Genomic DNA, 27,132 nt, shown 5'->3' on the forward strand with positions numbered 1-27,132 from the left:
TTATGGTCCAGCTCTCACTTCCATACATCACTACTGGGAAAACCATAGCTTTAACTATACGGACCTTTGTTGGCAAGGTGATGTCTCTACTTCTCAAGATGCTGTCTAGGCCTGTCATTGCCCTTCTCCCAAGAAGCAGGCGTCTTTTAATTTCGTGGCTGCTGTCACCATCTGCAGTGATCATGGAGCCCAAGAAAGTAAAATCTCTCACTGCCTCCATTTCTTCCCCTTCTATTTGCCAGGAGGTGATGGGACCAGTAGCCATGATCTTCGTTTTTTTGATGTTGAGCTTCAGACCATATTTTGCACTCTCCTCTTTCACCCTCAGTAAACCATATATAAACATCATTAATGTTATTCCCAAGTGTTATGTACACACTTCTCTATAATTCAGCATATCTCAATTTATATGCTCAGAATTCATTTTAAATCCAACTTTTTGTTCCAGTTTCATTAACATATATCATATTCTGCATCTATAAATAAAATTTCTAATTCCTTTAGGTTTCCATTCCATCCAGTTAAGCTTCCATAAAGCTATTTAAAAATCTATCAGAATACTTCATCTAGCAAACAGCTTTTGAGTTGTCTTTCTTTCTTTCTTGTTTCAAAGCCACAACCACTAGCCTGTGGAAAACAGGCACTATTTTCACACTATATTCCCAGATGTACATGTTTCCCAACACCCTTGTGAGAAAAAGGCATATGTGGAACAGCCCTTGACCAGGATTTTGCTTGGTCTCATCCCACGAGAAATGTCCCAAAGCTCAGACATTTAATGGGGAGAGATATGTTAGATGCTAAATATTCCAGTGGGATGTTCCAAGCCTTATAATTTGTTTGGCACTGATAATTACATCTTAGTTTTTGTCCCCCTCCCAGCTTTACTTACAACTGTGTACTGTTCACCCATGCATTTAATTATTGCTCTACGATTGCTACCAGGTTATTTATTAAGGAGTTGTTTTATCTTGATATAGCAGCTCTTTTCTCCCCCCCCCTTAATGCTGTGTTATTTTCAGAAGTGAATGAATGCAAATTCCAGAGCTGCAGAGTCTGCCTCTCCCTTGCTTTGCTATTAGCGTGTCACCAGGCCGAACCGTGATAGGTCTTTGGCATTGCTCTGCTGTAATGATAGATCCTCTTTTATATGGGGTTGTCAGCGCAAATAATTAGCTCTAAAAGTTATAGCTGAAATATAATCCAAAAATGGCTAGGCCCTGTTTTGGAAATTGTCTATAAAATGTCAGCACTCAGGGATGTATTGGGAACATAAATAGTGAGGCATTGTTTGAACAGCAGTTTAGACTCTAAATGCATCTTTTTTTCCCTTCCAGTCTTCTCCCTCCTGCTGGTGATTCTGTCAATAGATTGTGAGGCCCTAGAAACTACCTTTCCATCAGGAGATATTGTTTAAAACAGTAATGACAAGTATGAGAAGGGGTGGAGGGGTTATTCAGATCTGATAATTTTCCCAGTTTGCCCACCTTCCAGAAGCAGTTGTGATAAAGCAGAGTAAGATAGAGCCATGGACACTGGACAATACAGGAGGAAGGATTGTTCAGTTTCCCAACAGCATTGCTTTTACCCCAGCGTTCCCACAAAGCCAGAAACAAAACCATACATGTAAGCTGACCCAGGTAGCAAACTTGTGCAGGTGTCAGGAAAATGAGATTTATATTATGGAAGAATTGAGAGAGGAGGCAGTTGTCTTTGGCATGAACAGCTTATTAAAGCAGTTTCGCTACCTGAAGGAGGGGATCAATTTGCATAGTCTCCCGCTCAAAATTAAGATATCTTGAATAAAATGTTTTGCGAAAGTCAAAATTATATTGCAATGATGGTTACTACCTTGCCTTTGTTTCTGGATGGTTCTGGCATTTTGTCACAACTAAGAGTGCTAAAAGCTAAATCAAGACTCACAATGTTGAACTTTAATTAATACTCTAGAATCTGGAAACAACTTTTGACAAAGATTAAAATCCCTAAGCACGTCATGGTCCGATGCAATACTTGCAGAAGATGAAGTGGGGTTTGTGTATGAGATTTTAAAGTCAGACTATGAAAAGAGTTGAAGCTTTACGAGTGACAAAAGCAAATTGCTTATTAAGGAATTTTAAAAAATAACACACCATTGATCCTACTGTCCAAAAGTGCTACTAACAATAACAACAACAGGAATTCATCTTTTACTGTAAATTAATTTTGGCTGGCTGGTGCCTTTCACTTTTAGTGTGACTCTAGCACTCCTTCTGTTATTATTTTCTAGTGGCCTTCTCTTAGCTCTGCTGCAGTAATCAATTAATAGTTGTTAAAACTGTCCAGCTTTTAGCAATTGCTTAGTGCCTGGAGTTTCCCATGATGGAAGTAGAAAAGTGATGGGAGGAGGACTTTTAGTGAGATTACCTCAGTGTTTTTATGAAATCCGAGAAGCAGCTGCTCTAATCTGAGCTAAACAGGTTGATTGATCCATGCACATTTATTCTGGATGCAAGGAAGGTGCACGCTAATGCATGCTAAATTATTAACACTTCTCTACCTCCCTTTGTGGTATTGCCTGCGTCTCCCCTCCCCACCTTCCAGAATGTGGAGCTGGTCTCTACTGGTGTGTTCTTATCACCTCCACTGCTGTGAGATGGCTCAGAATATGTCACTTACTTTCCACCTTGACTGCCAAATGATTGCCCTGCATGCTCCATTCCGTAGGGGAGCCTGGGGGATTTTCCTCTTTTGTGAGTCATATAGGATGCCATGCTCTGGGATGAATAACAGTGAATTTCATGTTCGATAGTCTGCTGAAATAAACCTTGAACACCATTACCCATAGACCTTTACAATAGTTTTCCCCATGTGGTTTCTTCCAAAATCACCAAGTTGCTCACTTCTGCTTTATCTAAAAGGAGTTTACAGAAAACAAAACAAAAAAACTCTGACAAATTCTACTGAGAAAAGAAGTCATGATAGTGTGAATGATACTGGAAATATTTGGAAGGCATCCACTCTCGTTTGGTCCTTGTGATTTGCTTTGTAAATTGGAAGAGGATTTCTGCAGATTCCTGCAATTGGTGGGAATGGATCTGCCTTAATTATTGATTGTCATGCCAGAGGCAGGAGAAAGATTGGAGCCTAGTGGAAGCTAGAACCATATGTATGCTTGGGGATGCTGTGTAAGCAACCTTCACTAGTTCTGCTCTGCCAGAATGTTCTAATGCTGATTGACAGCTGTGCTTCACATCCCACTGGACTCTGCCCACAAAGAAGCTGCCAATTACCCAGGAATGCTATACTGCTGCTAGGTTGGAATCCACCTCCTTTCTAACCTTCCCAGGCATTCTTTCTAGATTATAATCCAGCCTGGATTGACAGTAGCATCTCTAAGCCCATCTGTTCCTGTTTTATTGACATTTTAAGATCTCAGTGTGTAGTTTAATAGCCAAGGAAAGACTAGATAGAAGGGAGGTTGCCTCCCACTCGCTAGTAAGGCACACAACTGAGCCTCCATTGATCACCTTGCCTCTGTTCTTCCCCTCTACATAATGAGAACTACAGTTTGATTTGCAGCACATCTGAAGAGTATTTGCAACCAGACTGGAAGAGAGAAACCACCTAAGTGATGCTACAGAGGCAGGCACAGCATAAGGGCAACAAACACTGGATACTGTCGGAGTCTTCACAGCCTTAGTGTGGGAGCTGTTCCTGCCACCACCCCTTCTGACCAACAGAAACAATCTATTCTGCTTGCACAGTGCAGTACTTAGGCAACGTATTGTGGCTGGAGGACAATTTGTTGAGGCTAGGTCATTAATAGGGCAACCTAGGGCAGGAAGAAGGCAAGCATTTTTTTGGAAATGAAACAGTGGAAACTGAGTGAAGAACTAAGGCAGCAGCCTCACTTTTGCACCTTTGTGCCCTGTAACCAATCTCGAACTGTTGCTGCATCAACATACCAATAGGAAAGAAAAGGTTCATCAGCTTAGTGTCTGTGTTGGCCTTAGGGAGATGCATATCTCTGCTCAGTCATAAGAGTGACATTTGGCTGAGTCGTCTTGTGGAATCAGAAGTGCTCTGATTTCCGATCCTCTTTTTGAGTAACCTACCCCTGGGGAAGGGGCTTGCCTACAGCCTTTCTTTAAATCGGCTTGGTTTTGTGGGGGGATTGGAGGGGGGGAAGAGATTTTCATTGCCATTCATCCTGTGGCTAGGCTAGAAGAGACCCCTCTCTGATACATTGTCGAGTAACCTTTTCTCTTCCCCTGCCGCTAGAATAGTAAACAGCAGCTTTCAAAAAGGGCGAGAGGTTTTCTCGATAGCTCTTTGCTGAATGAACTAAAGCGCTTATCGGCAGATTCACAAGCCGTGTTCTTTCTTCCCAAGCATGGTCTTGACAGGTCTTTTTACGGCCACAAAGGAGACAGCTGGGGACTGATGTCTGAGAGATATGTCATGGAATGCTGTTCTGGTGGAGATTCACTCTAATTCTAACCACTGCTCATGCATGCATCTGAAGGTGGCTTAGGTAATCGGAGGTAGTTGTAGGAGTATCTTGCTTGGTTCTCACTGGAGTGGATGGCAGAGGTGGTTTCTGCATGCTACTGAATTCTTTCAGCCCTTCTGCATGAATTCCTTCCAATCTCATTCCTGTGCCTCGTGCTTGCCTATCTGTGCATTTCAACCCTCCCACTCTTGTTTTTTGTCAAGATCTTATGTAGCAGCTTCTTTCCCATACCTGGCCTTTTTCATGTCTAGCGCATGTCAAGTCAATTAATTATTGCCGTGCACGAGCCTGTTGTGTTACTACTCAAGCTTGCTTTTCTTTGAGACCAGTTTGGTTGGTGAGCGGGTGGGAAGTTGGTTGGTCCCTGGAATAAAACACAACAAATGAACAAACCTCTTCATGTACTGGCTCAATACCATGTTCATTGTGGGGGGGAGAACGAGTCCTGCCTCTTGCCGATCAGAACCAGGCTGCGTTGGACAACCACCCCATCATGTTGATCCATTGCCATGTCCATTCAGTACCAGGGTATTCTCATAACTCTGTTAGAGCGCTGATTTGCTTTAATTTCTGTCTTGTTTGGGGGTGCACTCCCCTGTCAGGCAGGGAGCAAGCCTTTCACTGGTGACCATGCACACAATTATTGATCTGAGATTGAACAATTGATTAAAAGGAACAACCCACTAGATTATAGATTTAGACATTTGATAACATGCACATTATCATTATGGGAGGGCCCCTTTAAAAAAGCTGGTGAGGAGCTGATGAGCTCTGCTTTGTCACTGTTGACAGCATTGTCTAATTTATCCCCAAACCCTCACTCTGTTGTACATTCTAATGTGGGGGCTTCTGTGTTCAGTCTATTTCTGTGAGTCTGCTGGTTTGGGAATGAATCATCAAAGAGAGCTCAAGCGAAATTTGATTAGGGGAAGTGTCAGGCTGAGCCGAGTCTTGTCAGCCTGTCTGTCAGCAGCTGCCCCTTTTCTAACGAGATTTTGTGGTGCTGGAGATGACGCAGGAGGAGGCCCAGCATGAGGCAGTCCCAGTGGGCTTTAGCCCCTGAGCAGGTCTCTCCCATCTTGCTAACAAATAGTCCACCCCACTGCTTTCCAGCTAACCCTGTCCCTCTGCATTGCAGCTCTTCACTACTCTGCCAGCCCTGACTCTGTGGACTGGAGAGGCTGTGATATTAAATGTGTAGTGACATCTCCATTCCAGAAAAGCAGGCTTCCCAGAAGAGACACATTGCACCCTCCCTCCCACACTTTTAATTTTTTATTTTATTGTATGTATTTGAAATGAGTTTGCCCAGAGGAGACAAAGATCTACTATGTTCAGTTGTGTTCCTCTATCCCTCCTTAAATTGGCCCATAACACTGGCCTTAAAGAAGGGTCCTCATTTCTCAGTGTCATTTCCCTGACTGATGTGTGCACAGCAAACAGCTGGGGCACTTTAGCCGATCTAATGGTTTGTCTACAAAATAACCCAAGTGAGACTTTTATATGAATAGATGCTGTGTGATGAAATAAGGAGTGTTCTTTCTCCTGGAGCACATTCCCAATGGGAGAGAGGACCCTGTCACCCAGGCCCTCTGCTGTCACTTGGATCTGATCTCCTGTCTATTAGGATGAAGCTCCTACCCAACAAGGTGTTCTGATCCGGCTGTGAGGTGCCCCAGGCTCACTGCTGAATCTTGCACAGGAACACTGTTTTAGCTAGCAGTAATGCATGCAGTAATTTAAAAATAAAACCCTGTAGCTGCCCCTGCAAGATAGGTTTGTCCTGCAGGTTGCTTTGCTGTGAAACCAACCAGTAGTAGCTTATTCCACCTTGCAGAGGTTCTGCACACCCTGTGGACAGGGAGTGAACATATTTTCTAATTAGTGGGTACATTTGAAACAAGGAGACATTTTAGTGTCCGTAATGTAACTTACTTGAGAGAACAATAATGGTGGCAGTCCTATAGTTGAGCTCCTGCCGAAAACACCAGTGGCTCAAAGGGAGAACCTTGGGTATGAAATTTGGCAGAGCAGTGAACAGCTCTTGTTCAGAATTCTTTTTTTCTTTTCTTCTTTTCTGGATTGATTTGCTACTACTTAGGAGAAATGTTGATCCTTCCCCCACCCCTTGGGTATGCAGCAAGTGAATATCAATGGTCTAGGCTGTGACCCTACTAGTTGTCTATTCCTTGTTTCAGTGCGGCGAGTGTCACCTCGATTTTCAATCCCTCCAAGTAACCATGAGGTGATGCCTGGAGGGAGCGTGAATCTCACATGTGTAGCAGTGGGGTCCCCAATGCCCTACGTGAAGTGGATTGTCGGAGACGTGGAGCTGACGAAAGAAGATGACATGCCAATGGGCAGGAATGTTTTAGAGTTGACCAACATCACGCAGTCGGCCAACTACACCTGCGAAGCCATGTCCTCACTGGGGGTAATCCATGCAACAGCTCAGATCACTGTCAAAGGTAAGAAGCTGCTCCATGGTATCTACCTCTGCATGGTACCAGGTAGCAGAATGGGGTGCACTTGTGACATAAGCCCTACTCAGTCATTATTGGTGTGAATGGGGAACCTGAGTACAAAGATGCTGTGGAGCCTCACCATTAGCCCTGTCCCCATTGTTGCACAGGTCTTTCCAGCTTCTCACATGTTCACGGCAAACATCTGTAGCAGGGAGTCTGCTGTACTTGTGTAGACTTTTAAGACATATCGCATGTGCCAACCCCACCCCCGTCTTTGTTACCCAACATTTATCTCCCAGGGTTTTCTCATTTGTTTTCTTGTAAAATAGAGGTTTACTTACAGTGCATAAATGGAATGGCCAAACATCAGAATTATAGAGCAAGTCTCAGGGAGAAATAATAAGGCCTCTCCACTGTAATTCAAGAGCCCTGCCCAAGAGCTAATATTTGTTTGGTTAGTGCATGTATCTGGATGGTGTGAAATAGCATCCAGGACAGCACATCTCTGTCAGGTCACTTGAAAAAGCTTTGTGGGAGCACCTGTCTTTCAGTTCTGTTACCTTACTAAACATCCTATAACCTAATGTGATTTCAGTATTTACATTAATACAGCTCCAGAGGGTGATAATTATGGGAGTCAGGGAGTCTCTCAATCTTTTCTTCATGATCATAAATGTTTTCCTTGTGCCTAGCCAGTACATAGAAGGATCCCAAGATAGTAGAACACAGTACTGACCACAAATTTATCTTTTTTGGATAAATGGCTGATGTGATCAGTTGTGCTAGAGTAGTTCTGCTTTCTTGTTAATGCTCAGAACTTTCATAACAGGATTGGCTTCCTTAACATCCCACCACAAAAATATGCTTGCCACAAGTCTCTGCAGTCCACATATTCTTGCTCTTGCAGCAACAGTAGACATGGAACTACTTTTGCCCCTGGTATACTTTCCAAAAAGGCCATGAACCTGGCTTCCTAAAGTGTACCTCAGCTGAATAACCCTTTCTGCTTTAGAAAACCTGACTTGGTTCCTTGTTTAAATTACCTTTATTTAGCCAGCTGCCAGCAAGTGCTTTGAGCACATCTAATAACATGATTGCTGTGTTTACTCTTCCATTAAGAAGCACTTCAAGCAATATATGGTAATGTGTAATATAAAAATGTACGTTCTTGACTATGAAATGATTTCTGCCTTTAAAGGAAAATGTTAGCAAGCATCTAAGCCTCCTTTATAGCTCTGCACATTACAGCATTTGCACTAATCAAATTACTGACATTGTGCTTTTTGCTTTCAGCTCTTCCAAAACCTCCAATGGAGCCATTAGTAACGGAGACGACAGCTACCAGTGTGACTCTCACCTGGGACTCAGGAAATGCTGACCCTATCTCCTACTATGTCATCCAATATAAGTCCAAGTCATTAGAGGGCACTTTCCGAGAAGTAGATGGTGTGGCAACCACCCGCTATAGCATTGGTGGCCTAAGCCCCTTCTCAGAATATGAGTTCCGCATTATTGCTGTAAACAACATTGGCAGGAGTCCCCCTAGTGAGTTGGTGGATGCACGGACAGGAGAGCAAGCTCCATCAAGCCCACCCCTCAAAGTGAAGGCACGGATGCTGAGTTCCAGCACCATGCTGGTCCAATGGGAACAACCTGAAGAGCCCAATGGGATGATCCGTGGCTATAGAGTGTACTACACCATTGACCCCCACCTACCACTCAGCAAGTGGCAGAAACACAACACTGATGATCATCATCTCACCACTGTAGGAAGTTTGATAAATGGGGCCACCTATAGTATTCGTGTCTTGGCTTTCACCTCAGTAGGAGATGGACCCCCTTCTGATGCCATCCAGATAAAGGCCCAACAGGGTGGTATGTATGTTTTGTGTGAGCTCTATTCCTTCTCTGTCCTACTGTTTCCAAGAGCTAATATTTTGAGCTGAGGTTGAGGTGTGATCCAGAGACTTTAGGGATTTGGTAGGCAATTTGTCCTTTTCAAATAGGTGTTCCAGCAGCACTCTGTTGCCAGCTTAGTTAACAGTTGACTTAAGCATAGTTGTGGATACTTTGGTTAATCACTAGTTTGAGAAAGAACATAGTTGTCTTTGTTTGAACCTGGAGCTTAGGAGAATGTGTTAAGATTGTGTTTATGACAATGCTATTGTTGAAGTGCATTGATGATTGGGCTTGCACCTTGAAATTGTCTAAAGCTGCTTTGGAGTCCCCTCCCACAACTGACTCTTGTTTTATTGGTTTCTAGTTCCATCTCAGCCAGCTGATTTCCAAGCTGAGGCAGAGTCTGACACACGGATCATGCTGACCTGGCAGCCAGCACCTCAAGAACGTGTCACCAAGTATGAGTTGGTGTATTGGGAAGAGACAGATGGGATCCAGGTGAGGGACAACATGACCCATTGGTGGTTAAAGACCTATACCAAAGTAGCCTATGGGTATGGGGCACTTATTTTTATATCTGTTAGATTTAGGCCCAGTATGATTGTTGTGGGAAATGGCATTTGCATGACTAGATATTTGTGCATCTGTGAGAATTCTGCAATCCAAATCCAATTGGATTATGAACCTATACCAGAGTTTCACCTCCCTATGATAGCTGCAAGAGCTCCTGCTCCTGCAAGAGCAACAGTAAGTTTTGTTGGCAATCATATTGCCACATAATAGTTGGATCAGGTCCCAGAAGTTATCTGGCCTTGAACCATTAGGTGGTAGCTCTGAAGTGAAGACCTATCACAGCTTGTCTTCTATATATGCTAACTTACTCGCACTTATGTCAACACATACTTCATTAGCCAAAAGTTTGCAGTGTCTGGGAAATGAAAGTGATTTTTTTCTCATGGCTGTAATGAGAATGCACAACATCTGTGGGGAAGTGAAATAATCTCCTTTAAATAATGGCTTTCAGGGTTACATAGGATGAGCATAGATTGCTCTATTGCATGATTCCTAGTATGCAGTACAGGTAGGCATCCACAGCCAAGAGTCCAATACTCAGGTGTCAATAGCTATGTTATTCCCTCCCTCCCCCCCAATCTGAGTAAAAGAAAAACTTGTCTCTTGCCTTTTCTAGCATAAGGTGGACTTTGACCAGACCTCATCATATGCACTTGAAGGGCTCAAGCCGGACACACTCTACAAGTTCCAGCTGGCAGCCCGCTCTGAGCTGGGCCTAGGGGTCTATACCCCAGTTTTGGAAGCTCGAACAGCACAGTCCAGTAAGTGTCTCTGTTTGGTTGAGAGTGAGTGAGGGACAAAATCTTATTTTGTATGAGAGTTAATGGAGAGGTTGGAACCAGTAGCAAGAGAAATGTGGAGAGGACAGGCCAGCTGTGGCTCTGATGCAGGGGCCATTTGCCCAGGGTAAGTCTTGTCCCATTGTCCTTCAGTCCATGCTTTCCCCTTTCAACAGGTGGACTCACAGATATGCTGGGCAAAGGGAATAGGTGGGAGAAGCTGATGAGATTTATTCCCTGTATCTCTGTGAGTTTACTGGCACATCCTCTTCCCCATGCAATTCAGTTGTAGTGGGTGTTTGATATCTGCACCTCGTGCATGCACCTTCCTGCTGTGCATGTACCTCATACCCCAGTTAGAGACACCATTGCTCGCCTTTTCCCTGCCCCTTCCAGACAATCATCTCTGTACAAGAGGAGCGATGCACACATTGCATTACTGCTACACCGCAGGCATTTGCAAGCCTGGAAGAATTAACTTGAGGGGGTGGTGGGATCTTTGCAAGTAGATTGAATGATTAATAGCTTCTTAAGGGGATATGTGCTGAGTGAGGTGTGTGGTGCATGTGGATGCTTGACTTTTATGGAGTGGAAGGAGGAAGAAGACTGCTGCGTGGGTTTTGCTCCAAGGCTTTGAAGGCTTGAGGCAAACAGTGAAGTAAGTCAGAAGGCCAGATAAAGAGGTGACCCAAGCTGGATCACTTTCATTCTCTTCTGAGCCCATGTGCTGGTGGAGTAGGAGACCAATGCACCTTTATTGGCAGCTCAAAGTGCTGCACATAAGCAGATTAAAGCTATCAAAGAGCTCTGAGATAAGCTTGTTTTCACTAACGATTTTGGGGCTTGCTTTTATGCAAAAAGCATTAAAGGGGGAAAGTGAGACATTTTCATTTGTGCCATCTGTCAAGGATTTAGTGGCTGTGTGGGGCAAGCAATAGAGGAGGCAGCAGCCGCCCTCTCTGTGTGGAGCCAGAGAGTGCCTGGGATGAATCAGGGTGGGGAAGAACTGCTCCACTTATGATTGGAATGACCTTTCCTCCTTTCATTAGCACATCAATCATAAGAATTCCAACAGTCCTGTTTAACTTGCTCTTTAGCTAATGGGATCTTGGTGCCAGGACGATTGGACAAAAATATATGAAACAATATTCAGAGGGAGGCATCATAAATATTTTACATTGGGGGACACAAACTGAATGTGGATACTATTAATTGTTCTGTTAGCAGCTACTGATGGAGCATGTGTATTGATAGGCCATGATTGGGCACTTGCCCAGCCATCATACTAACAAGGCATAACAGACAAATATCAGAAGCAAATAGTAATGCAGATATCTCCAACCTGTGACTCATGCATAGCTCTGTGTAGCTGGCCCATGTTAGGAGTCTGTGCAAAGAATTTAAAGTCCAGCAATTAAAGGAAGGCTAATCCTGATGTTGTGCAATTTTAGCCATTAATGGATTCTAGTCCACAGGTAAAGGAAGAAACCTCTCTTCACACCTCCCAGGTGAGGGGTGAAGGCATGTAGTTCCAAAGCACGTTTCCCTGTGAAATGTAACATTTGGAGCATGAATTAAGTGGCTATGATCACTGGGAAACCTGTTCTAACAAACCTATTGGTAGGAATTCTAAAGCTTACCTTTCCTTGAACAATGTCTGAAAACTGCTTTTTTTGCAGACCTGATGTGTTGTGAGAAACCTGTAGAATCCAAGTTTCTGCTAATTGATAGAAAAGTTAAGGGGATTGCATGCCTCAAGACCAATTTCTGTTGAACATTTTCCTCATCTAGTCTTGCTTTTTTGCCATCACAGATTGCATGTGGAGGTGGTGAAGCATCTGAGTTTAACATAGGGCCATATGCTGATTTAGCAAACTACCAAGCTATATTTCTAAAGTTTTCCCAGTAGCATACTAAATGGTCTCTGGGGACAGAAGCAAGGGAGATCTCTCTGACACAGAACTCCTATGATACTGATCCTCTTCCGCAATGTTTCATACTATAAAAAGATAGGTGCTCTGGCTCCATCCCTGGCTATATCTCCTAGTTCCAGGTGTCTGTTCTTTAGCTTTTATGAAGGAATATAACTGCATATACTTCAGGCTAAACTACATATTACACTAGTCATATTCACCCATGTGTCATGTTAGCCATTAGTCCCTTCCTTATGGAAGGACAGCTTAGCAGTCGGAAATGGATAGAGTAGGAGTAGCCAACACCATGCCTTCCAGATGCTTTGGGCCCAAACTCACATCAACCCCAGCCAGCATGACCAATGGTCAGGGATTATTGGAGTTGTAGTCCACAACATACAGAGGAGACCACATTGGACAACAGTGCTTTACCTTTCAAGTTGTTTTCCCCACCCAACCCCAATGGAGTTCAAGGTTTGTGCTTGCAAGGTAAACACATTCAGTGAAACAGACAAGATGAAAACGGTGGAGTGGAGTTTGAGGGAAAGGCAGCTAACAAGGGAAGGATTAAGCAACTCAGGCAGGGCATGATTTTTGAGAACTTGGGATCCAAGGCTGCACCCTGGCTCAAATGAAAACTTGAAGCCATTTTTTTCTGTTTTAGAAGAATAGTTTGCAAAGGCAGATATGGGGAATCCTGACCTTAATTGTTGAACAGCCCAAATAAGATGCTCCTCTAATCACACATAGGATCTATGTCCTTTGATACATTATCTCTGGGGAAAATGCTGCCACTCCTAGCATTTTCTTGAGGATAATATCATGTTGAGAAGATCAGTCATCTGGTACTAAACATAGAAACATTGAAATTAGGTTACCCAGTGCTCATCACACAAGTAGCCTTTCTCATAAGCAAGATTTAGAGGCACTTACATTTCCAGGGAGAATAGTGAGAATAGTGAATGGGTTCATTTTGCCTCTGAGAATATTTGTGTGTGTCATGGTTCAAAATGTGTGGTGTGTGTGTGTGTGTGTGTGTGTGTGTGTGCGCACGTGCATGTTGGTGTGCATTTCTTTCTCATGTACTTTTCCCATGTATTTTGCTTGTGTTGCTGTGTTTTATTTTGTCCTCTGATGTTAAGCTGCAGCTTATTATTGGCACTATTCAGGTGTGACTCTTACCCAGCCATCAGTAGATGTGAGAAATCACTGTGTCTCATGTGTTGATCCATTTATTATGCATGCTGATAGTTCTTCTGCTTCTAGTTGCTGAGAGCTTTGTCAAGTGAGGCCTGTTCTCCAAAATCTCCAAATTCATTAGTAAAAGGATTGTTTCCAGTTAATTTAGGCTCTCTTCTTGTCTGCTTCTCATACCCCATGTATCCTTCTTGGGTTATACCTATATTCACTTTGTCTACTTTCCTGCATTGCCTTTCTTTCTTTACTCTCTACCTTTCAGGTCCACCTCAGCAGTGTTGTTTGTAGTACTTTTTTTACCTCTTTAGGAACCTTCCTCATAGCCTTAGGAGCCTCCAGTTCTGTGCCCTGCTCCCAAGTTTGGAGCAATATGTCAGATGCAAAGAATCCAATTCTCCAGGATTGATTGCTTGCCAGTTAGTGTACAGTCAGATTGTCCTCAGAAGATGTATAATCCAATAGCCTTCCTCAGCTTGAGCATCATCAGGTTATTCAAGGAACAAAACAACACTGTTCTTCCTTTTCTTCTTGGTTTCAATAATTTTCATACTTCAGATCCTTCCTTCTTGATTCCTGCTCTCCTATTCTCATCTGTTACTTATCCTATTGATCTCACATCTGTCTAAGTCTTGTACTTTCTAGTTCTCTCTTCTTTTTAGGCAACCTATACAGAGGAGGCTAGGGGAGAATTAGCTGTGGGGTCTCAGAGCGGGTCTCTTCATAAAAGGGGATGGGGAGGGAACAGAAGGAAAATAATAGATCAGGCTCAATTCAAATTAAAGGCCAGGGGGAATAGCATATCTGCTTGCCAGATGGAATATCATCACTTCTACTCCCCCCCCCCACTGCACCCAGTTCTGGGGGTTCACCCAATCCCCCAGAGTAGTTGGTGGGGTGCACAGGTGAATGAGAGGGAATAGCCAAACGACTATTCAATTGAATCGGGCCTAGTGGGTTTTGTTCTATGTTTATTGAGGCTGTGTTGGCTGGGTAAGAGCTCCCTGTAAATTATGTATTTTGCCCAATCATTTCCCCTCATCTCCCCACTTGCTTCATTTTATTTATCCCTAGCCCCTTCTGCCCCACCCCAAGAGGTCGTGTGTGTAAGCACCAGCTCCACCTCTATCCGGGTAAGTTGGGTACCACCACCGGCTCAGAGCCGCAATGGAGTCATCACACAGTATTCTATCGCATACCAAGCGGTGGAAGGAGAGGACAACAGCAAGCGTGTGGTTGAGGGCATTGGACACGAGCATTCAAGCTGGGAGATCAACAGCCTGGAGAAATGGACAGAGTACAAAGTGTGGGTGAGGGCTCACACAGACGTGGGTCCTGGGCCAGAGAGCATCCCAGTCTGGGTTCGCACTGATGAAGACGGTAGGTTCCTGACCCATGTCTGAAGGTAACAAGGGCTCTTTTGGGTCCTGCCAAAGGAATAGCATTTGTAGTGCTGTTCTCGGCTCTACAGAAAGGGGGGTCTAAATGTAGTCAATAATGATGGGGTTAATATGTATGAAATATAATCAAAATGCCTGCTTCCTACATGAATCTGTTCCTCTTCTCTATCACATGGGCAAAGCAGCTCTCTATCAAGGACATTCTGAAGCAAAAATTGCATTGTTATGGCTAGTCTGTCAGATATGTCATGCCAGCTTAAATCTCTTCTGTAGAAAGTGCCAGTCCTTGCACGGTCAGAAGGCACTTCCCAGGCTGCATCCTTGCCTCAGAGACCAAAAAGGGCACAGAGAGGCAAATAGAAAAAGGGAGCCACTCAGTAAACTGAGAGCAGGCATACTTCTGTTGTACCACCCATGCTGTGCTGTTGCTTGCACCACTGCAACCCTGTAAAGCCTTGCATAGCAATGTTCATTGCCTACTTCTGAAGCTTGCTTGCACATCTGTATGTCCTGCTGCCTGAATTGTTTGCTTCAGTTCTCATTTAGCAAAGCCTTAGCCGGAGGGACACTGCTACCCTAGAAATGTCGCAGCAAGCTCTCTGCATAAGTTTGAGGTCCGTACAGTTGGCTCTTCCAGCTAAGCTCTCTGTCAGGAGTGGTTTTAAAACCTTCTGATGCACTCATTTTTCATAGGTGGTAGCACAAAAAGGGGGTGAGAGTGCTTTTTGAATCTTGAAATATTACTGGTAGCTAATATACCCTCCTCATAATTGGGGTGACCTCCATTGAACCAACAATTCAGTCCCTTGGCAGTTGCTGTTAGCTTAAGACTCTGCCCTTTATCGGCAGGTATAGGTAAGTCTCGTGATTGCTGTGTCTTGACAGAACCGTCACAAGCACTTTCCCAGCCATGTCTAACTGTTGGAGAAGAAGGGGAGTGTTGTCCAGTTACTACACTGCAATGTCGTTTGCTTTCCACTCATTTTTCGGATGAGGAATAACCATCAGGGAAAGACACCCCATTTTGCAGTTTATGGAGAAAGATGGAATGAGGTCCATGATCCCCTTTCTCATTCACCGATTAGGCTTGCCTCCTCCCCCTGCTAATATATGTATCTTTCCCCTCTGTGCTCCTCTTCAAGTAATTATCTGCAATTAAGAGTGAGATCTGTGGAAACAACCAGTTGCCAGAGGGTGAGCGGCTGCCTTGCCTGCCTGCCGAGTGTCTGCATAGAACAGTCCTTACAGGTTCCATCCAGTTCTCTGCCCCCAATTAACCTTGTTCTGCACTAGCAAATGGGACACAGTGTGTTTACAGGGGCTATGGATTTGCCCTGCAATAACAGAATTCTGGTCTTATTTTTTTCAAGCAAATTCTGAGTAGCAATACAGCAAGGATACTCTCTGGAAGGAACACTGTTCTCGGAAATCATTCTGTAAGCTGAATGGCCAGCCAAGAATATGAGTCTCCTAGGACTGCCTTCCTCCCTCATTACCAGCCTCCCACTTTAGGCTATAGAGCAGCTGACCTTAGAGCAATTTTAATAAATTTAATAAATTTTCATCAGTGGCAGCATTTGGACACAGTAAATCATTAATTTCAGTCCAGTTTCAGGCCCAGACTTTACACCAAAAAGCACCTTAGTCCCCCTGGTTGATGACATTTGTTGGGAAACAGATGAGGGGAGTGTAACCCTGCTTGTTCTCCTTGATCTTTTGGTGGCTTTTGATACCTTTGACTGTGGTATTCTTCTGGAGCAACTCCCATAGCTAGGGGTTGTGGTTTGTTTTTCCATTCACTAATAAGGAGGTATGAAGTGAACGCTCCTGGCATATTCATGGTAAATCATTAACTATATTCCCATTGTGCCTGTAATATGTCCACTCATTGATATGTATGTATTGGGTTGTGTGGGTACTAGTAATCTAGACAGAGCTTTGCATCTCCTTATGCCACGCCTTGAATAGCAGGACAGCTTAGTCCCACAGTACAATCATGGATATTTGCCATTCACTCTACTGTGAATTCTGCTTTGTAATCTGGGGTGATGTGTGTCTCCTCCACCCCAGAAGCAATGCTGTTGTCTCTGATGAAATTTTCTCATGTGCCTTCCAGTGCCCAGTGCTCCACCTCGGAAAGTGGAGGTAGAATCAGTGAACTCCACAACCATTCGTGTTACCTGGAAGTCACCTATCTCTAACAAGCAGCATGGCCAGATCCGAGGCTACCAAGTCATCTGTGTGAAGCTGGAGAATAATGAGCCAGTTGGGTTGCCTATCATGAAAGACGTCATGGTAGCAGAGTCCCAGGTATATCCTGGTATGAGTGGGATGGATGGATGCATGCATGGACAGACAGATAAATAAAATATTTTGGAGAAGGGTCTATATTTGCTTTGTCATGGGCTTTTTCACTTTATATGGTTAGAGAGAAAGAGCTATATTATGGCAAAGAACATGCATTTTCTTTGTTACAGGCTTCCTTACTATAGTTGAGAGCCTAAAACAAATTTTGGGAGAGAACGATGTGAAAAGGGTTGAGATGGAATGAACTGGGAGTATCAGGGAGCAGGACAAGGGACTTCTACAGTTGCAGTCTAGGTGTGATCATATGTTAGCTAGACTGTTTGAATGGCACCCAATAGGATTACTGGAGAGCTATGTTGACTAATTAATATATCTCATTAATACAACACTTGATTCATTTGCATCTTTCTCAGCAGGGAGTAAAGCACAGCCAACCCTCCAACACACATACAACCACTACCCACCCCATATACAACCCAAAACCACCCCAACAAGGAGTGGGGGGGGGGAATAAAGTGAGACAAAGACCTGCTAGCTCAAGACTTCACTGCTCAGCTTAGACCATCATGATTCCTACAGACTTTGTCGAATTTTTGTATTTGTGAAGCAGCCCAGCGCCTCTTCCAATTTCCTCAAAGTTGTCCTTTAGGCTGATGAAATTAATCATCAACTTGCTGCCGTGTTCTTTTGGTCTTTGGGGTTAAAGATTTGGTCCCAAGTAAACTATGCTGTTAATCTCCTCTAAATGAAATAACTTGATTGCATTTGCTTTTTGAACTGGGGGAAGGGGTTCCTCTGTTAGAGAGAAAATGAACCTTCCTGGGCATTAAGAACAGATTTCACCACTGTTCTTTTAGAACACTAAGTTTGCAAGTGCATGTTCCATGGTCTCCAGTCCTTCATGGGCATGTCTCTGCATTAGTGTTTCCCCATATGGCAGAGATCAGAGGCTAGCTAATGTCCCTTCCCATCTGTCCTTTGAAAGGTAAAAATGCAAGATAGTCTGCCGCCATATCTTGCTGAGTTCCTAGATTCTTCCTATCCTACTTCCCTTCCAGGGTAAATTTATATAGAAAGGGGTTTCATAGGTTCAGTTTACCTTGCTGAAGGTGGGAACTGAGACCTTATGATAAGGAAACATTTCCTTATGCCCCCCCCCCCCCCGTTCCTCTTTTGTTCACTACCTATGGCTACAGTGCTAACTGCTTTTATCATGCACATTTTATTGACTCTGATATTCCTCAGCCATGTGACTGGGAGCGAGTCCCAAAAGAGTTAAGAACCAATTATGTAATATTTCTGAGCCTGGCAGGTTAGACTGCCACCTCATCCCACTCTACCACTGTCTTCCACTTGGACCTTGGAGACAGAGGCAGGGAATCTTCAGACCACCTAGGAGGTTTGCTTGCCAGGCTGCTTTGGGTAAAGAATGCCCTTTCCCATTCCTCCCCTTCCCCCTTCAAGTGCCCATCTGTTCGTCATATTAGTTGGGACCAGGAGGACTGCCTTACCATGTACACACTTTCCTGCTTCCTGGAATTACCTAACACAAAAGCCAAACAGGGTTCCACCTGGCCATATAAACCTGCTGTCTCTTAGCTTAGCTACACAGTCTGAGTAACTCATTGCTCAGATGCAGACCAAGTTGGATTTGACCATTCCTGCTTCCCTGCTTGCCTCTAGCCCTGGCATTGCTTCATTCTGATTTACTTCCTGATGCTATGCTTCATTTATTTCTTATGTGATCATCCAGTTTCCGGCTGAGGTGCTTCACAGTATTTTGTAGAGCTCATGCCTTAGGACAATCCTGGCTCAGTTGATCCTTGGATTGGATCTGGGCTGTTTTCACACCTTGTACTTTGATACTGTGTGGTATCAAATAAGGCATCTAACGGTAGAGTCTCTTCTCAGACTGTCTGATTTGCAGCCACAGGCTTCCCTCCTTATGGAAATGTTCACACATAGAGGCATAGAGACAAAGACTATATAGATGGAACAAATAAACTTGGTCAGTTTATTCAGATGACTATAGGAAAATGAAGCTGATGTCTGCCATTTCTTACAATCCTATACATACTTAAGATTATGTATTAAAATTACATATGGGAGGTTTCAGGAAGCAATAATCAGTTCAGAGAACAAAAATGAACACGATTTCCTAGCCCTCGTATATGTAGGTAAGGAGAAATATGAATGTGTAGGAAACATCTGAAATTTACCCATCAGTTAGAAAAGGGTGGATTTGTCTTCCAGTACTTAGAGTTACTGTTTTGAAGTCAGGTTACACCCTCCTCCCTATTGTGTTTAGCATCTCACAATTAATTTAATCCAAAAGAATAATCTAGGTTATCAAAGCACAATAATTTGGTACAAAATTCATTTGGGTGTTGGCGCTGTGGGTTAAACCACAGAGCCTAGGACTTGCCGATCAGAAGGTCGGCGGTTTGAATCCCTGTGACTGGGTGAGCTCCCGTTGCTCAGTCCCAGCTCCTGCCAACCTAGCAGTTCGAAAGCACATCAAAGTGCAAGTAGATAAATAGGTACCACTCTGGCGGGGAGGTAACCAGCTCTGGCTGGCCACATGACCCGGAAGCTGTATGCCGGCTCCATCGGCCAGTAAAGCGAGATGAGTGCCGCAACCCCAGAGTCGGCCACGACTGGACCTAATGGTCAGGGGCCCCTTTACCTTTTATGTCTTTAGTTTATCTAGCTCTATATTTAGTATTCACAGGAATACGCAAACGGGATATTGTAGAGTTGGAAAAGGCTCAGAAAAGGGCAACTCCCCTGTGAAGAGCAGTTGCAGCATTTGGGACTTAGAGAAAGGGCGAGTAAGAGGCGAAACGATGGAAGTCAATACACTTATGCATGGCATTGAGAAAGTGGACAGAGAAACATTTTCCTCCTCTCTCATAATGCTAGAACTTGTGGACATCCCTTGAAGCTGAACATTTGAAGATTCAGGACAGAAAAGAAAGTACTTCTTCATGCAGCACATAGTTGAACTATGGAACTTGCTCCCACAGACAGCAGTGGCAGCCACCAACTTGTGTGGCCTTAAAAGAGGTTTAGACAAATTCATGGAGGACAATGCTGTCAGTGGCTACTAGCCATGAGGACTGTGCTCTACCTCCACTGTCAGAGGCAGGATGCCTCTGAATACCAGTTGCTGGGAATCACAGGAGGGCAGAGTGCTCTTGCACTCAGGTCCTGCTTGGAGGCTCCCAACAGACACCTGGTTGGCCACTATAAGAACAGGATGCTGGTCTAGATGGGCCATGTTAAAAAGTTGCAAGCCTTCAGAATAGAATAAGAGCATAGGCAGCTGTCTTATACATATATCACATCCACACTGTATGTTGAAAGCACATGGTGTCTCTATTTCCCCCCACCAAAAAAAAAAAAAAAAAGAATTCTTTTTTGGGAACTGTAGTTTGAATTTTTGCTCTAGGAGGGATAAACTACAATTCCCAGGGTTCTTTGGGGAAGCCATGTGCTTTAAATGCATGCTGTGGATGAGTCAAATCCAGTGGTCCATCTAGCTCAGCAGTCTCTGACAGCAGCTTGAGATAGCACAGGCACATAAATATGTCTTTAGAACTAGCCATCTCCACACCAAAGAACAAGAAGAATAGCAACCTCTCCTCTGAGACAAGGATTCTGTAACCACTTAAGTTGGCTTTATTAGCAAAATCCACATGATATCCATTGGTAAAAACAAAACAAAAAAGCCGACACCTGAAGTGAAGAATTATTGTGCATTCAGCAGGCGTGTGTATGTGCTTCTAGGGCAAATCTTCACTACAATGACAGTTCACACACAGGGGAAATAAATGTCAGGGTAGGGCTAGTCCAAGTAATCCATATCACAGCTCTCTCCCCCAGAACTGCAGACATGGTCAGAGAGAGAGTGGCTATAGAGAGTCATGATGAAGACTAAAATGAAATGCTGTAAGGGCATTGCAGCCAGCATAAATACCAGCTGCCAGTGTTAGCTCTGCTTGTATTGGTTCTGGTGCTCCCAAGCAGTGGCAGCAGCTGAATCTTTTTTATTAAGGCCACTGCCTTCCTAAAACCCATTTATCTTACTCAGCAACGCTAAATACTTAAGAAGCAATTGGGCTGGTTTAGCAGAGAAATGTTTTTATCTGCAGGTGACTGTTTCATAAATTCAGACATTTGGCTGGAGCAGATTTCAGAGAGATGCTCCTTCTGTGGAGGTTCTTCTGATCTGTGAGGAGATTAGAGTCTGGTGAAGATGTCAGGGTAAACACTACATTTAAATAAACTGTTAAGATTGAATGGGTGCCACCAGGATGCTGGTCTGCTTCACATATTTCTGCTTTGCCCTTCAGGGAAATTGTGGAGTTCTCCTGCAGTTTGGAGCATTTTGCTCATTTGCACAGTCTGCTTTCACGGTCTGCTTATTGATATTGGCTTGGATGTCATATTTTCAATACATTTTATATATGCAAAATCTATCATCATTCTGGTATAATAATCATTGTTATCATTATCACCTCACTTTTCAGGAAACATTAGATGTAGCTTACAAAAATAAGTAGTAAAATAAAATACAATCTAAAAGAAATACATAAAATATTAAAAATAGCAGGAATAAAACATAGGAATTAAACAACAGCAGTCCATAAAGGCTCTAAAAGAAACAGATATTTCTTCCTTTATTTAAACAATTTATACCCCATTTTTAAGCTTCACAAAGGGCCCCCGGACATAATAAAAAATACAAGCACTGATGAATAATAAAACAGAATATAGAACAGCAAGGATAAAAACCCTCAAATAAGCTAAAAGCTTGGTGAAGCAAAAAAAAAAATGTAACTCTCGAAAACTCCATTCAGGCTTCTTGGGGAAGGAATTGTACAGCTTGGGCACCACAACCAAGAAGCCCCTGTCCCATGTCCCAGTCAGTTGGATGTCCCCAAACAGCAGGATATGGAGCAGGGCTTTGAATGAAGAATGTAATGGGCTGGCAGCCCTTAGAAACAAAATATTGTGTGTGTGTTTTTCCTTTTTAAATAAAAGCTTAAAACGCTCGGAAGGCAGAAATCTCTTTCTAGTACCAAATTCTGTACAACTTCAAAGCATGAGGGAAATCAATCAAATGCACACAGGCTTGGATATAGTCTACTGCTTTTGTTTATAATATTTCTAACCCACTCTTCATCACAATGGATCCCAGAGTGGGGTGAAAACAAACATTCATATTGATAGAATAGTTCTGAGCAGGCAGCTGAGAAATGTAATTATTAATTAGCTTGAGAGAAAGCAAATTTAATACAGATAGAGGAGCTCACATTCTGATATACACAGAGCAAGTTAAGGCACCTTTGCAATCTCACCTGCAGATGGCTGAGCAAGAAACCAGCCTTTGATGTAGCACACTGTAACCTCATAAGTTGCAACATTCTTGAGCAGTGATCAGCTGTGCATATTTTCATGTTCCTGTGAACAGACAGGATAGACGATCATATCATTGTCTTGAATAATTGTGCCATTTTGTGTCTCATTCATCCTAGGAGAATGGCTTCTCCTTTGCACTGTTACGTGCTGCCAAAACTGTCATGCATGAACATTGTGATCAAGGATGTCTTCCCAACACCTTGCTCCCCCAGGAAGACCAGTTTGAATTTCTGTTGTGGGTTCCCAAACTCTTCTCCTGTAGACAAAGTGCCTAGCTCCAGTGTGGGCTGGAATTGAAACATACCACTGATTTTTCTGTTTGATATTCAGTGTGTGTTCTTCCCTATCTCCTCCTTTCTTTTATTAATTCTCCATCCTCTGAATCCCCCTTTGCATAGGTGTTGCCTAAGCATTTATAAAACATGGTTTGATTGTATTACTTTACTTGGGCCTGCGCCCCTGCTCTCACGGCTTGCCAGCCTTGTCTACATGTCACCCCTCCAAATCCCCAGCCCTCTTCCACTTTACACCTCAACACCGCAGACCTCACCCAAAGCCTCTCCCCTTTACACTTCACCACTGGTAGGGTGAAATGAAGTAAATGAAGAGGAGAAAGTCTTTTCTCACCTTAGCACTCCTGCCCTGCTGCAAGTTTCCTTTTAATTGTCCCACCACTGTCACTCAGAGAGAGAAAAAGAAATTGCATTTTAAAATGCAGGCTTTTTCTCTCCTTCCCACAGGAACAGCCTCCCAGCAGAACAGCAGGCAGGCAAGAGGGGAAGGCAGACCAGGCAAGCCCTGCCCTGGCTGTTTCTCTGTGACTTGCCTGTCCACAACCCACACCACTTGCCTGGACCACCTGCCACCTGTGTCACTCACCTGCCTGTCTGGGCTGCCTGCCTGCTGTTCCGTCATCACTCTGCAGTTGGTCACACCAACTGCAGTGTGACAACATTATTACAATCTTAATACATAGCAAGAAAAACTGAAGTTCAATAAAACACAATGACACACATTTTAAAAATGCCATTGTTGGGAATGGAAGTGGGCAGTGATTGAGATAGTGGCAGTACATTTTGTGAACTGGAGGAAGCAGAATTGAGGGGAGGGGGATTTTCCAAAAGCAGGGCTGTGGACATGTACAGACCTGTGGCTCTCTTGATTACTTCTATGGGACATCATGTCTTTGCAGCAGTTTCAGGTATTTCTTTCTACAACAGCTTTTGCTGCTGGCTGGTGCCTTAGTAGCCGTGGATCTCACTTGTTTTGAAGAGCTTGCTTCTGGGTTTTGCTGCCAGTGAAAACATATGTGTCGCTGCCAAACTCATTTGCTACAGAGCAAGTTGCAGCAAAGAGCTCCTCTGTCCAGACAGTTCAGTAGTATGAGATCACTTGCCTGCCTGGGGTGGGGTGGATGTGAATCCTTGTGAGCCTTCCTTCAGAACCCAAGCATGTTGCTTTGGAAGGCAAAGACATGAGTAAATGAGACGTGCACCATAAATCTGCTTGCTTTGTAAGATGCACTTTAGGTAAATGCACTCTTTGCAAGAATTTAAGTACCGTAACTCTGCTTGGTGCAAGAAACTTAGAAATTGATTACACTGATGATCATGCTGCTTCTCTGGCTGGTTTTTGAGGAAGCTTATCTCAGTACGCAGCTATTGCTTATCTTAACAGGGAGGGTTACAGGAGTCTGAGAATTATGGTTGAAAGGGTTCAGCTGGTGGAAGGGGGGAGGGCAAGTATTGCCCTGAAGCTTTGGTAGGTCATTTTTCCTGATTTGGTTTGAGTCTCTTGGCTTGTGCTGTCTCATCAGAGGCTCTGGAGCCCAGCCACAGCATTTCATGAAGACATTTCTATGTCCTATTTCCACTAGGATCATTCACTACAGGAGGAACATACTATTTTCACATGTGTTTCTCCTTGTTACTGTTAATTCCTTTATTGCTAACAGTAGCAATATGTTGTTTCTAAAGCTGGTGTCCAGAGCTAGCATATGTACCTACATAATGTAACATATCAAACTCCCAGGTTAGTGTGTATAGGATTGCAGCCTTAGATAGTCTGCAGTTTGAAGAGGGGGGTTGTTTCTGTAGTTCTCGGGGGGGGGGGAGAAAGAGAGCTACAATTCTTTGTGTGAGAGAGGTGTTTGTGGAAGAAAGCAGTAGATACACTTGGGGGTCCAGATAGTGCCAAATCTTGTGTGTGCGCTTGCATGTGTTAATAATCCATAGTTTGTCATCACAGTTCCCTTACTCTTTCCTCCTTCCTGTCCCCCCATCAGTTAAGGTTTAAGGACGCTATTGACCACGTAAGTACCATTTGTTAGAGTGTTTGCTTGGATCAGATGGGTCTGAGGATCATTTTGTGAAATCTGTGTGCATAGTGCTGTCAAAACACCCCTGTCAATCCTCAGATGGTTCTAGGGAGTTGCTCTGTGGAGCTTCCACCAGCCACAAATCCTGAGCAAATTGGCATTTAGATTGCTGCTAAATGCAGAAAAGCAATTGACATTTTTCATAATCTGTATTTCCAGCTTGTTGCAATGCAATTTCAGGCAGATGCGGGGGGAGCAGTCCACTTTCTACAGTCTTTGGTCCAGCTCGTTACATGGCAGAGTCAGATCTGTAATCTTTAAACCTCATTGATCCCAGTCGTGAAAAATACCCTGTTCTCTCAGCTGTGACCTTTGGTTGAAACAAAAGCTGTAATAAGAACACAATCACATTCAAACAGTTAAATTCAATTTTTCCAAGTAATTTTGAGATATAAATTTGGAGGAACAAGCTTGAAAATTACCTTTGGAGAAAGAGAGATTAAGTTACATACCCTGCTGTGGCTTCCCTCGTCTCTTAGCAGAAGGACTTTGCTTAGAAGGGGTTTGCAGCGACAGCCCTATGTATGGTATCTCTCATTCCACCTTCTTTCTTTCCTCTCTCCCCCTAACTTGCTTTGTTCTAGTGGCATGCTCTTCCCTGTGTGAGAATTACTCTCCTGTGTGGACTGTGGTGATGACTACATCTTTTCGTAGCCTTTGTGTTGTGTGTTTGAGTATCTCCCTCTATATCAATTCATTGCCATTGATTGATTTTGCTCTCTCATACAACTCCAGAGGGAAAAGGAAATCTTACTTGAACTCTGATTTTGGTGTCATTCTGATTTCTGTTTGCTAATTTGGGTTTGCAAATGAAAGCAATGAAGGAATAATCTGGGTTAGGTGGCTGAATCCTGTAACTTACCTGGGCTGCCAGTGAGAAAAAGCCTATTCACATTTGTTTGTTTGTTTGTTTTATTCAAGTAATTAACACATTACATGACAGCCAAAAACAAAGCACCCTGACAAACCAAGGTTCTAGGAAGAGATTGTGCTCTATCTATCCATCACAATACAGATTTATTCCTGGTTATATCACATTTTTATTTTTGTGCATTAACAGTCATTCCTTCATGCATAGGGTTAATGGTTGAAATTCTACTAGAAAACTGCTACAGGTTATCTTTGAGCAGGTCTTTCTCTGTGGAGTCCTTCACAAGGGTCCATATTTGCTAATAGAATGTAGAAGGTTTGAGAGAGCTGGAGTAAGCTTATGGTTACAAAGCCAACCCCGTCAAATGATCCAGTGAGATAGTTCAAGGTCCTACTGCTACTTGCCCCTGCTGGTGTCTCTAGCCTGCACAGCTGGGGACAATACCATTGAGAAGGTAACAGATCCTGTGGCCTATAGATCCTGTGGCCTTTGTTTTGTGTAGAATTTTATGCTTGCTCTCTCGCCTTACATTTTTCCTGATGTATGTAGCATGGGTAGTTTATTTTTAAGAAGCAAGACTCTTGAATACCGTGGTTGGTGAGCATGTTATGGCAAGTGGCAGATCCACTAGCTATATTGCTGCTCATCCCAGGGCCTTCTGCTGGAAGAGACAAGTGAGTGGTCTGCTTCTGTTCTGTTATATGTACTGAAGTTAACACTTTAACTGTGATGGAAGGGCTGCTACTTTCTTGTTACAATAGGTTTACAACCAGTCCTTTTCATCTTTTGCCCATGTATCTGTGGGGTAAATGGCAGCACTATGAACAGAGAAGACTGCTTCATGCCCTTATTACATGACTGCGTAGCAGTTTGCCCTGCCAGGTATAGCAAAAGAATGTGCTTGTTTGTGGCCTGTTGATATGAGGAAGCACTTTGTCTCCGATAAGCATCTCATGACAATTAAAATTCAATATATGATGCTGCTGGAAGGTGCTGTTCATAAGTGAAAATAAGACACAGAACCTTGCCAGGCTCAGAGACTAAAAGACAAGACAACAAGGGAAGGCAAGTGGAGGGAAGTTTTAAATGTTTGATTTTTATATATGCTGTAGGCCGTTTAGAGATGGATGGGGTATTATTATTATTATTATTATTATTATTATTATTATTAGTCTGTCAGTACCAGAACAAAAAGAGATTAATTGTTAACAGACATTTACTTCCAGTTAGCACCAGCTTGATCTTCCCTTTCTGGCAGTCTTGCCGGGATGGAAATGGTGAAACTACTCAGTAGCCCTTGGTTGTCCTTTTACCAGTAACAAGTTCACTTGTGGTAGAAGTTGTGGGAAAGTTGTTCTTCCCTTCCCACTTCAGTTTGCTGTATTTTGTTGGGTCCCTGTTTCTTGCAGTGAACTTCCTTGGCTATCCAGAATTA

The 27,132-nt window shown here is 43.4% G+C and overlaps 1 protein-coding gene and 1 long non-coding RNA gene across 13 annotated transcripts in view; one reads left to right on the top strand and one right to left on the bottom strand.

The window, feature by feature from the left end:
- Positions 1-27,132, top strand: part of PTPRF (protein tyrosine phosphatase receptor type F) — a 478,221-nt gene that overhangs the window by 402,986 nt on the left and 48,103 nt on the right. For 5 of the 12 annotated variants that reach the window (XM_079980220.1, XM_079980216.1, XM_079980221.1 and 2 more), the window contains 7 exons: positions 6,694-6,963; positions 8,254-8,835; positions 9,224-9,357; positions 10,049-10,193; positions 14,393-14,698; positions 16,835-17,028; positions 24,734-24,760. In XM_079980220.1, coding sequence (XP_079836346.1) covers positions 6,694-6,963; positions 8,254-8,835; positions 9,224-9,357; positions 10,049-10,193; positions 14,393-14,698; positions 16,835-17,028; positions 24,734-24,760 — 1,658 coding nt within the window. The remainder of the gene's footprint in view (positions 1-6,693; positions 6,964-8,253; positions 8,836-9,223; positions 9,358-10,048; positions 10,194-14,392; positions 14,699-16,834; positions 17,029-24,733; positions 24,761-27,132) is intronic. The other 7 variants (XM_079980222.1, XM_079980224.1, XM_079980218.1 and 4 more) reach the window with 3 other exon arrangements.
- LOC307218359 lies at positions 20,450-24,725 on the bottom strand. The gene is made up of 3 exons (XR_013839944.1): positions 23,597-24,725; positions 23,077-23,123; positions 20,450-22,491 (listed from the first exon to the last, which is right to left on the bottom strand). It is a non-coding gene; the product is annotated as an uncharacterized lncRNA (long non-coding RNA).

The sequence above is a fragment of the Podarcis cretensis genome (genome assembly GCF_951804945.1).
Source record: "Podarcis cretensis genome assembly, chromosome: 6".
In the NCBI taxonomy this organism is placed as follows: Eukaryota; Metazoa; Chordata; class Lepidosauria; order Squamata; family Lacertidae; genus Podarcis; species Podarcis cretensis.